Source organism: Moschus berezovskii, chromosome 1 (assembly GCF_049115385.1).
Source record: "Moschus berezovskii isolate FMDL1 chromosome 1, NW_MosBer_1.0, whole genome shotgun sequence".
Classification (NCBI taxonomy): Eukaryota; Metazoa; Chordata; class Mammalia; order Artiodactyla; family Moschidae; genus Moschus; species Moschus berezovskii.
The window spans coordinates 7,783,787-7,796,665 of record NC_142460.1 but is presented as its reverse complement, the minus strand read 5'-3'; the positions used below and the strand labels follow the sequence as shown (position 1 = coordinate 7,796,665).

Sequence of the window (12,879 nt, the reverse complement as noted above, 5' to 3'; positions counted from 1 at the left end):
TAATGACTCCTGCAATCACTAAAGTCAGTTTATTAAAAATAAAAATAGTAATTAATATAAGTTAACCAAGTAGCTAACATTTTGTGTTTTCTTTCAATAAAGCAGAAATACATTATAGTGACGCTATCAACATTTTCTCTACTACTTAAGCAAAACTTCAAAATAAAACACACAAGAGTGAGGAAGAAGACAGGAGCTATGTTCAAAGACTGTAAATCAAGCATCCTTAGAATGTCCTTCCTAGCCTCCTAAGCCCCTTGAACAGAAAAGTGCCCACCTTACACTAAATTCATTGATAGTGAACAACAAACATGCAGTGGATGTGGAAAGAAAGGATTTTAAACACAAATTACTACGGATTATGTCAGATATCTACAAAGACAAGAAGAAAGAAAAAAATAGTATAAGCTCATTTTATTATATCAATGGGGAGTGAAGGGTGTTCCATAAATGAAATCTATCTGAACCATACACCTTTAAACATCAATTTTTTGTTTCTATTATTTTGGGAGGACTAAAGAAACATAATGCTCTCTCTTCATTTCTTAAATAAGAGTTTGCTAATAAAACTTAACCTCGTGCTTATCAGGTAAAGCTAACATTTCTGACGTGAGTTGCTAATACACATCTATTTTTTTTTAAGTCTGTAATTAATCAAAAGTCTCTATTCATTGAAAGGACTATTGCTGAAGTTAAAATGCTTTGGCCAACTGATACGAAGGGCTGACTTACTGGAAAACACCAAAATGCTGGGAAAGACTGAAGGTAAGAGGAAAAGGAGGAGGCAGAAAATGACCAACTCAAAGGACATGACACTGAGCAAACTCTGCAAGACAGTGGAGGACAGAGGAGCCTGGTGTGCTGCGGTCCATGAGGCCACAGAGCCAGACAGGACTGAGCGACTGAGCGTGCCTGAATAACAAAAGCCTCTACCGTAGAATCAACAGCAGCTTGTTGTCACAGTTGGCAGCAATCTGACTGTTAGTGGCACATAAGTAGTGGTGTCTGACAATCAATGGTCTTGATTTGATTAAGAACAGTATTAAAGAATGTATAATTAGAAGATGTTTTGCCCTTCTATCAATTGGCCCTAGACTTGACTAGTTTCAAAATTCTTCTGTCTCCTCTTTCTGCACTCAAAAGAAACACCCCAGGATACGGAAACAAACAAGCCCTGGAGTTAGATCAAAGCAGATTAAGATTCTCACTCCAAGAACCCTGGAACCTTGGGAATGCTACTCTTTGTATAAACAACCTGTAATATATGGATTCTACTATTAATACCTTCTGTACAGGACTGCTATGGCTACACACAATGGAAGAAAAGCATAAGGAACACAGCAGGAGTTCAAGAAATGTGGGCTACTATTTCTCAAGAAGAGCCTGACACCTTGGTTCAGACATTCCAAAAATGGTTCTATAACCATTAACAACATAATCACTCACTTCTAATTTCTGAGCTGTACTAGAATGATTAAAGTTAACAGAAAGAGAACTCTCTAGATAAACAAGCATCATTAAAGCAAACAAAGGATGCCTGCAAGTTGAAAAACAAAAGGCGCGACTCGCGTTTGTTTTCATACTACATACACCTGGAATGCACATTCCCACAAACTTAAAAAGTTACTGGTAGATTAAGTAACATATATAAATTGATGCCCTCCCAACAGAAATAACTGAACTGTTTATTCATCACTTTAAGATGAAATTAACATTTTTCATGCAAGAATGATCACTGGCTCAGACTGGCGGTCTGAGTCGGGGCACACTGAGCCTTGTCTGCCTGTTTACCTATGTAGTATTTCATTTCAGTGTCATGTTTGTTCATGAGCTCAAGAAGTCGCACTTCTATCTGGGCTTGATTCAGAAAAGCCTTCTTGTTCTTTATTATTTTAATGGCAACCCATTCCTGTTCCACACGATCATATGCCTTTACAACCTAAAAAAGAAAAAAAATAATATATTTCATTAATGAACAATTTAATAACAGCTTACAGTTCACCTTAATTGTACACTTATCTCTTTCTCTGACCTTCCTGACTAAGAGAGATCCTACTCATTTCCATTCAGTAGCATCTGTTTACTACTTTGTTATCGTAAATCAATTTTTCAAATGGGTTTCTTTCACATCCTGACAGTATTTTTAAACATCCACAAAACAGACAACTTTCTTGAAATTAGACTATTTTCCTCCTTCAGAAGTAAATTATGAATCTTGACACGTACTTTGTTTTTTTTTTTAACTTCTCACTAAATAGCATTGTTAAAACAATTCTATTCTTTTAATTAAAAAAAAAGAAAAAGAAAAAAAGCTGGCTTAAATTCCAAGCATATGTGTTAGATATCTAAAAGGTTTTAAGTTATCTGAAAAATGTAGATAACTTTCTAAATTTAAATTATATTCTCATAGATAAAAAGTTAGACACATACCAGAAGAATTAGTTTATGCTTAAAAAAAGTGATAAATTACCAGGAAATAAGTTTAAAATGCCGTAATTAGGGGATTTTGAGTTTTAAAATGAGAATCAATGCTAAGGAAGCGGAACAGTCATGTGCAAATCACTATGCACACCTCTAGTTTCAAAGTTTACTCATTTAAAACAAATTTCACACTCCTACAAATTTACACATAAATTTCTTATGTGTCTTTTAAATCAGAGAGACCCATGGAAACCTCTGACTGAGCGGGTCCTGATATTCTTCTGTTTCACTGGCCGTGTAGACTGTCCCAGGAGCTGCAGATCACTGCCCGGATCCTAACAGTCTCCAGGACAAAGGCCACTAACGGGGGCCCAACTATTCACTGACTTAGCAAATAGTTAACCGGCTCAGTGCTAAAGCAATGTTTCCAACCCCGAATGACACATTCAGTAGACTGTTTTCAAAAATACCAATGATCAGAATCCAGTCACAGAGTCTGGTTTAATTGTTTGGAGACCAGACACTGTCCTCCCTCCCCTCCTCCACCCACTTGACCCCCGAAGCGCCCTGAGACTTCAACGTGCAACCAGGACTGACGACCACTGCCTTAAGAAACGTAGGAGCCACTTCTTTGATGAGGATCTGGCAGAGAATTTAGTCTGACCCAGACAATATGGCAAGCGACATGTCCTGACCCCGAACATATTCCAGTCTAGGAGAAAGGTATCAATCAGTCTGATCTGGTAAACTGGTTTGGATGTCAAAGAAGGCTGTGTCGTCACAGGTTTGCTATGCTCATTTGCTCTTAGGAAGCAAGAGTACGAGAAAATTAAAGTAAGGGGGAGGGGGAAGACCACGGTGAGCTCAAAGACTGAGTACTGGAGGGAAACTGAGCTGAGAACGGCAGCACAGCCAGTTTTCACGGCATACACCACAGAAGTCAGAGCAGCGTCCTGCAGAGAGGAACTGACTAAACACTGGGGCAATTCTGAAGGTGCGGTTGACAATCACTCTACCTAGGGTGTTCACAGCCTTACTTAAAAGGCAGGCCTTGGAAATGCCTTTCCTTAAATGGCTTGGGTACAGAGAGCAGAAGTTGCTTCTGCCACAATGTGAAAAGTGAAAGTAAGGGCATCCCTGGTGGCTCAGATGGTAAAGAATCCACTGGCCAATGCAGGAGACCCAGGTTTAATCCCTGGGTCGGGAAGATCCTCTGGAGAAGGGAATGGCTACCCACTCCAGTATTTATGCCTGGAGAATCCCATGGACAGAGGAGCCTGGTGGGCTACAGTCCATGGGGTCGCAATACTTTCATAAAGAGGGACTCCCCCAGACACTGAGAATCCTGACTCAGGAGAAGAAGAGGTTACTCATCAAGGGGAAAGGCTTCAAATTACGTATAATTACAGAAAGTCTCTGGAATCATGGAAAGGGACAGACATGTTAGACACACAACACCAGGCCTGGCGGAGCCACACCAGAATTACAGATGTCTTCTAAGAACTTCATTCATATTTCCCTATAGGTTTAAGCTATCTGTCTGGGCCCAGAGCTGTGGCTGTTTTGCCCTAAGCATAATTAGACTAACACATGCTGAATTTTTCCTCACTGGTTGAAAAGAGGCATATTTTTGCTTTCCTGCAGGGCAGGAACAGATAAGTAAGAGTATACAGGTTCCATATTTAAAAAAAAAAAATCTCCAAAACCCAAAAAATCACCAGAAAAGCCACAAGAATTATTTGGATTGCAAATTAATAACTGACTCACTGCACAAAAGCTACAAGGCAAAGGAGACTGGAAATAACAGTAAATCACACCTCAAACAAAACAGCTCTGTGATTTGATGACATGGGATGAGATAAGATAGAGACTTACAGGTGGAAACAGCTGGGAGCCTCACAGCCAGAGAAAAGCTTTAAACAGGGCAAGGGGGAAGGCCTGGCAGCTCTGAGTCTGGGTACAGGTGAAGCAGGAGGCTGACACAGTTAAGGTGGGCTTCATCCCAGGCGAGTAAGAGACGAGAGCCACAGGGGGAGAGAAGAGGCCAGGAAGGAAGAGGAGCACCAGGCAGTGGAGTGCCTCCCTCGCTCTTCCGGGCGGAAGCTGCCTGAAGGGTGCCGCCCACCACAGCACTAGCAATGCTGACGCCGTGAGGACGTCACAGGGGACCTTCTGTCCACTCAGAGAGGCCTGACAGCGCTGGAGGAGGAGCTGAGGACAAGCTTGGGGCCCGCCCTGGGCATCCAAGGCTCCAAAGAGAGAGGACACCTGCTGAGGCAGCTGACAAGAGTCATTTGCTCCCCACTTTTGAGGAGGAATATTAGGCAGGAAGGTAATTATCTCCAGCACACATCATGAAGAACCATCCAGAGACTAAAAGCCCAATGAAAGAGGCAAATACTATCTGTTAGTGATTCAAATCAATCACTTGGTAAAATAACTACTTGGTAGCTATAGTAACTTTGTGAAACAAACAAAAAAAAGTCTAATGGAGTTTTTACAGCCGATGCAGCTGATAATAGTTTTACTAACTTGAGGGAACTATAACAACCCAAATACTGACATATCCGTTCTTTATATCTACTTACAAATATTAGAAGTGTACTACTGAGAAAAGGCTATAATAATATGACTCACTGAGAAGTTCTCATTTATAAAATTCAGCAACTTGTTAGATTACCTGTCCAAAGGAACCTTTGCCTATTAAGGAGTCAATTTCGTAACGATCCATCCACTTTTCTCCGTTTTTTACAATATAATCATAGTTATCATCATCATAACCATCATTGTAAACCTTCCGCTCCTTCTTATGACTAGAATCGTCTCCCTGGCCCTGTTGGTGTCTTCGTTTCTTTTTTGCATAGTAAACCTGAAATGGGAAAATCTAGTGTTAACTGTGTGATTACAAATCATGAGGAGGGGTGGCACCATATATACATATACATCAAGAGTACATATGAGAGAAATTTGCTATCAGCAAGAAAGTGATGGAATTTTTATTCTATATAACAAAAAAAAGAAATTTCCATAGTTGCTATTTGAATTACAGAATAACACTAATATACATCAAATGAAAAGCATCTATAGAAAAATTCACTTCAGAATTATACTGTTCATACGTTTTATAAATAGGAGATATTAAATGAGAAGGCCAGAATCTCCCATTCAAGAAAAGCAATAGGACCTGATTTACATTTATTTTTTAAACTAAGGTATATTATAGATCTTAAGAGTGTATAAGGGACTTTGGGAGAACGTATATGCTGATATAAACAACAAATGCTAACAAATGCGCCCCCCTTCTAGTCAATCCCAATTTTATATTTGATCCTAAAGCAAAAGTTTTCAGAAATGACAGTTGAAATGTATATGAACTGATATTTTACTAGTATAGGAAGGGCCTCTGAGACAGGCCCGGCTTTAAGCTTATGACAACAAATTAACAAAAACCAGTCAGGCCCCTTCCCCCCACACTAAAGGAAATAGAAGGTGTGGTTAATCACAGACTGAGTTATTTTCCTTGTATCTATTTTTCTTATAAAACAGTTTCTAAGACTAGTAAAAAATAACAGGTGGACTAGGAAATAGTTCTAGTAGTTGGAAATTAATGAGGCAATAATTCAAGTAATTGGTAACTACCTTTGAGGAAATGATAAATTACACTGCATAACGCAACATCAGAAAAAGTAGTTTACATGGTACACAGTTAAAAATAAGCTTCAGTAAAGCTACTTAACAGTAATAGTTTATCATATTATTTTCAGATGGCCAAAAACTAGTTTGAAACCCCTTTTAGAACATATAAATTGTAAACAAAGTCCAACTTAGAAACGTTCCTCATTGAGTTCACTTCAATTTTATCTTGCCACATTGTCACAATAATACTGGCGTTAAACAGCACCAAACTGCTAAGAAATTTATACACACATAAGAACATCTTTTTAAATGGCTCTCAAGCTGGTAGAAGATAAGTCTTTAATGTGGAAGCACGTAGGGCCCCATCGGAAGAGGAAAGAGAGCACAGTCGTGACCACCCGTCTCCAGAAAAGCTCATTTAATAATTCATTACACAGCTAGAGTTGATGTTAGGAGCAAATAACAACCAAGCCAAAGGGCTAAAACACCAGAAAAATAATTTCTGAAAGTGAAGAGTCACGTTGGAAGATGAGTAATTCACAGTGCTGTGTTTTTTATCCGACTTGATCCCACCAAAAACGCTTTCAGGATCTTCCAGTGAAAGGACACAGATGAAAAAGACACACATTAAAGAGAAAACTGTAAACCACACAAATATAGATGCTATCAGATAAACTAGGCCAAACGCCTGTGAACTGAGCATTAACACATGTCAGAGCTTCCCAACATCTCTGGCAAAAGCAGAGACAGATAAATAAAAATTTAAGCAAACTTCTGTAACAGTTCTGGAGAAGGGGTATTATAGAAATGATAACTCAGCATGTATTAAATATAACTTTGAAAAAGAAGGGAAGGTATTCACCATTATCTTTTTACAGTTCTTATTTATATAGCATCTTCCTTTTACATAATTATGATGCTTTTCTCTATAAACCGCTAACTTACCAGTCCTCATAATAATCATCAACATGACAATCCTTGGGAATTAAAAGCAACTTTAGTATGTTTAAACACACTACAAAATAACTTGTTTCCTCCACTCTATGGCGAGATAGATGTCGTTATAACAAATCAACAGTTCTTACCTCATTAATATGCTTATATGTTTTGATCAAGTCAACAGAAAGTTTTCTCAGGGGAGCAGTAGCTGGATCACGGAAGGTTTGGGGCATCCGCCTCTGTAACATGACAATATCAGGCATCACCTTAAATAGACAGAGAAGACTAGCACTTTAACTATACTGTACTGGTATGAACTCCCTCTTCTGCAACCTGTGCATACGTATTTAAAACAAAACAGACATCCACATTAGAATATGAAACATTCTCTCTTGGTCTTCTCTTTCAACCGGAATCCAATGAAGACAACCACTGGAGCAAATAAACGAAATCAGCAAACAATATGCCCAGCTGCGAAGCCTTCAACTTTGTTCCCCAAATTAAACGAGAGGGTTACAGACATCCCCCTGGTCCAGGAGACACGCAGGAGGCTGCCCAACAGGGCTTCTCCACTGTGCTTCTCCACTGTACAATCAGCCTAAGGAAAAATTTCTTCTGAGTGGTTCCTCCAGCCTGACCTGGTTCACAACAGGCAAACAGACCCCACGCTCTGCGTAGCGCCTGCCGGGAGCACAGCTGAAATCTGCTCTCGTGTCTTCAAGCTGACCGAGGAGACCCACCCTCCGCCTTAACACATCCACCTCCCCCCTCCACACTCCCTCTGCCCACCCTGCTCGGCACCTGCCACCACCTAACATCCTGGTATACGTTTACTGGGTACTGGTTTTAGTTTTTTATCCTCCTTCCACTACTGGGAAAACGCCATATGGGGCAGATATAGTGTCCAATGCTGTATTCCCTCTGCCTATGACAGGAGGAGACATACTGTCTGAAACACAGTAGACATTTAATAAATATGTGATGAATAAACAAGAGAATCCATAATACCAACATTCCCATCTATGATTACACCAGCAGCTGACCACAAATAAGTTCCAGAGAACACCTTAAAGCTAATGAAACTTTCTTTTTAAAAACTCATTTCAACCACACTCCCAACCCAAAGCTAACCCACGTCTCTTTCATCATACAATAAGCAGTCAGGGTTCAACTGTGAGCTTCCTGCTAGATGGGGGATGGAACAGGAAACACAACAGTCCTCCAAACACAAACACAACACACCCAGAAATACTGCAACTGGCACACCAATGGCCCTGGAGGGTGTGCTCCCCCGACTCCTCCACCTTGTCTCAAGCTTCAGCAAAGGGCTTCCCAGAAGCTCTTCCGCGACCAACAGATCCTTCAAGGCAATTACAGACATCAAGTTGCCCTCAGTCACCCTTGTGCTGCTGTCCAGCCCTCGTAACAGACATACTAGCAAAACTACCGAGCCCCTGGGACAGCCTCTTTCAAAGGTACTCCAGTCAACCTGAGGGGCAGAGAGACACAAGACATCACACAAAGGCCTCAGAGAAATGTCTGCAGTCTTGGGAAAACGAACCCACAATAAGCAAACCGAAGAGAAGAGGGTTGTCAGGACAGAACAGGAAAGAACCCCATCCCTGAGGCATGAAGAGATGGCGTGACTGTACTGCTTACCTAGCTGTACTTCCTCTCTTTTTATTCTATGAAAGAAGTGGAAATTTTATTTGAGCCAAATATGAGCATTACAACCTGGGAACAACACTGAAGACACCAGAACTGTCCCGCCTCCATAGTTTCTCTTATTAACATTAGCTTCCTCTGCATCTACACTCAAACCCTGAAGTTTTCTGCACTCAGTATGTGAGTGTGTGCTGTGGGCTTGTCATGTCTCCTCTTCCACAACTAGCCGAACTGCCAACAAGGCCACACCAATTAGCTAATTCTAAATACCTTACTTTTATGTACTCTGGCCACAGAAATTCCTATTTCAGGGGCATCTGTATGTATAAACCAGATGAATTCCACCCACAAAAAACTGGCCTTTAGATAAGACTGCATTTCAGTGCTTGAGATGGTACCTTGTACAGAGCAGGCCCTCAAAATTCATTTCTACATGAATTTTGAAAAAACAAATTCATTTCTACAAACTACTCTTTGTTCACTAGCTTTCATTGTAATTTCATGTTAAGTAACTCTATCTTCTGTTTTTCACTGCTGTGGTACAATAAGCACCAATCCAGAATTAGAAAATAACTTGTCCAAATACACACTCAGTTATAAATCTATACTAAGACTCAAAGCATCTGATGCTTTATCCGCTTCCACCTTCTCACAGTCACAAGGTCAGGAGAAGGTGATGTGGCCAGCTCCCTTCCTCCCTTCCACCACTGGGCAAAAGCCCGCGGTGTCCGGAAGAGCCAGGAGTCCCCAGCCTCCATACTGCCCAGTGTCCTCGCTGAAGAGGAAGCCGTGAGCTCCCCTCCCGGGGCCGCAGCCCTCTGGCTCTGGAGGCCAAAAGAAGCCTCATCCCAACGTTCCTATCTGTGTGAAGACACAGATCACTCTCTGTCACATACACACACAAAGCAGGAGTTCACACCTCCTGCGAGGTTAAGTTACAAGAGCTAAAACAATCTTCTTTCTTGAGAAGAGTCCATAGTGTTAAGTGCCAGGACTTCATTTAAAACTGATTTCTAGTTTAATAATACCTATTCCATCTATTTATGTTTCCCTCGTATTTTCACATGTAGTGGAGAATGAGAAACACTATGTCCTGCCTTTTTTGCTATTTTGAGAGCTACTAATAAACCTGAATAGCATGTGGAAGACATATCCAGAATACGCAGTGTAAGAACTGTGAAAGGTACTCTGAAAACTCTAACAGCCCAGAGACAGCATTCTGAACATCAATCACACTTGCCTACACTTACTTTTACTACATTTATCTTTTGATTAAAACTGTGGTTAAACACATATGAAATAAACTCACACAAGAAAGACTAACTACCAGAAACAAAATGTTAAGCTAGTTCCTTTCAACTTACTTGTACAATAAATCTTATTTAAAAAGCACCAATAGGATGATTAGTAAGAAACAATGGAAATCAAGTAACAGAATTAGAAAACCTTAGAGCTAGAAAGTACTCTGGTGGGTCCAGTCTAAGGTCCCAGTCTTACTTACATTCAAGGAACCGAGAAGGTTCCAGGTGACCTGACTCAAGTCCCTCAAGCAGCTCATGACAAGATCTGAAAGTCCATGTCTGATGCCCGGCAGACCACGCCGTCAGTGCCTTTACACTTCAGTTACTAAATAAGCTTTTAATCTGACTGCCTTTTAGGTTCCGGGATTTCTGGAGTTTGGCAGAAGTATCTGGCTGAATATTATTACTTAAAAGATGGTCTTTTTTACATCATATGAATCTTCAAAAACATTTTACAGCTTAAAATGGAAATGCTAAGTAACTTATCTCTTACTGGAAAATAACCCTCAAGATGTCGGTTGTATCTAAAAATAGGTACTTTGCTAACTAAATTACCGACTACAATCATATAAACAAACAATAACTTTAAAAGACTGGATGTTTTCCCTAGCCCTCTGTAGATGCCAAGTGTTAGAACTGAAAGAGCACTGTATGTAAGCAGCAGCGAGCCTGGCCTGGACCCAGGACTGCTCACAGTGCTGGAGAAGGCACCAACGAGAGTTCAGGCCCTTCAGCTGCAAAACAGACTAAAAGCAGAATGCCTGCCTGATAGGCTGATTCTGAACAAGCGGGAAAATGAATCCAAACGTACTTTGTTTCTTGAAAGTACAGTGTGAACAGATGACTACGCTATTACTCCTTTTTTGGTGTCCAGAGAATTTTCTTCTGGTACACACAACACTTTCCAGTTCTGACCAACTGCTCCGATTCTTAAACATACAACTTCTCAATTTACTGTATAAAACAAATTCTTACATCCTGCCATAGTTTACCTTAGTATTTAACTGTGACTGTTACTATTCACATGCAGTGTCATTTTATAAATGTAAAGTCAGTTCAACTATGATCAAATCTTACTGTAATATATACAAAGTAAAAGTGAAGTCGCTCAGTCGTGTCCAACTCTTTATGATCCCGTGGACTGTAGCCCCCCAGGCTCCTCCATCCATGGGATTCTCCAGGCAAGAATACTGGAGCGGGTTGCCATTTCCTTCTCCGGAGGATCTACCCAACCCAGGGATCGAACCCAGGTCTCCCGCATTGCAGGCAGATGCTTTAACCTCTGAGCCACCAGGGAAGCCTTGTATTATATACAAGGGGATCCTCAAATAATGATGTTACTTAGGTGAGTCTATTCTAAGGTCCCAATCTTACACTCGAGGAACAGAAAGAAGGGTCCAGGTGACCTGACTCGAGTCCCACAGCCAGATCACAAGTTAGGACCTGAAGTCCACATCTCATGACCAGCAGACCACGCCATGTCAATGCACGGTAGCCAACAGCTCATTAAAACTATGTGTTACTGAATTAGAAAAAAACGCGTTTCCTCAAAAAATCCAGTATTGGAAGTACTTTGAAATTTTCTAAGTTTTTGTTCATATTAAAAGACCTAAACAGTGACAAACCAAATTCCTAAGTACATGGAAAAACAGTCATTTGAAACATGCAACACACACTCAGTCTCAGTTAGGAATGAAGACTTTACCAGAACTACAGCTAGTTAAAAAAAAAAAAAAAAACTCCCCAAATCAAAAAATCAACAGTGGATGCAGTTAACTCAGGAAGATATTAAAAATACACACTTATACACACATGCATGTATGTATATACATCCAGAGATGTCAGTATATTGTATTGATTACAGCACTTTACACTATCCATCTTATGTGAAATCACTGAATCTTTAGTCTGAGTATTATCAAGCATGGTTAACTTACATTTTCTCTCTTTAATTTTAATGAGTTTCATATTTAATTCTATAAAAGTGTACTAAACTAATTTCTAACAGTGGGAAGTCTGCACTTTAAGTTTGCTATAATGGACTCTGACTTGTTTTCCTATAACTTACATTTTTCTACCTAACTGCTTTCCCATAAAAACAGCTTTAAAGATTTTTAATTTTAACTAATATTCTTTATTAGAAATAACTCCCCCTTCTCACTGCAGAATGAGAAAATATGAATTAAAGTAAAATACATAGGGAAAAAGAAAAAAATCCAACAAACTTTCAAATGCAAATTTCTTAACATCGTCTTTTTTGTCAATCTGGAATCCCCCGTCACATGCAAAACTGAAAAACATTAAGGCATTTTACCTATTTACTATTTTATCACTTTGAGGAATAAATTACCATCCCAATAAATCGCTAGGAATACATTGTGAACATACCTGGTTAGTTAGAGGTTGCTGAATCTGGTCAGAATAAGATAAGGCAGAAACCTGTTGGTCACTTATGTTTGGCTGGCGACGGTCACTGTACTGATGTGAATGGGGCATCTGTCCAGCCATCTGAAGGCCAGCAGCATGGAATGAAAATGACGGTGCAAGCCGAACAGATGAAGGTTTGCATGCTGAAGTCTCTCCTCCTGCGGGAAGATAACAAGTGTGGTTGAAAGGATGCATTCATATCCTGATGTTTCTATCTTTTGACCTATATGATAACTCTTTAAAATAAGGATTTCAGTTGTTCTATAAATATTTAAAGTCTTTAAAACTGCAAATAAGGATATGATACTCAACATAACTGCTGTACGATAAATGGTACAAAACATAACACTGATTAAAATGAGTACATATAAGCCTGTTTCAAGAGAAAACCTTAAGCAAATCTTTTTGTAAACTAGTGGAAATAACCTTTAATAGTTACTTTTACATATTAGATCTTTATCAATTAAGAACCATAAGTTGCAAAAGTAAT

At 39.8% G+C, this 12,879-nt stretch overlaps 1 protein-coding gene across 5 annotated transcripts in view; it reads right to left on the bottom strand.

Annotated features, from left to right (window-relative positions):
- The window catches only part of DYRK1A (dual specificity tyrosine phosphorylation regulated kinase 1A), a 151,209-nt gene that overhangs the window by 32,011 nt on the left and 106,319 nt on the right, over positions 1-12,879 (bottom strand). For 4 of the 5 annotated variants that reach the window (XM_088835132.1, XM_088835129.1, XM_055416340.2 and 1 more), the window contains 4 exons: positions 12,351-12,547; positions 7,143-7,262; positions 5,102-5,290; positions 1,792-1,939 (listed from right to left, as the gene is read on the bottom strand). In XM_088835132.1, the coding sequence (XP_088691258.1) occupies positions 1,792-1,939; positions 5,102-5,290; positions 7,143-7,262; positions 12,351-12,470 (577 nt within the window). In that variant the 5' untranslated portion in view covers positions 12,471-12,547. The remainder of the gene's footprint in view (positions 1-1,791; positions 1,940-5,101; positions 5,291-7,142; positions 7,263-12,350; positions 12,548-12,879) is intronic. The other variant, XM_055416356.2, reaches the window with a different exon arrangement.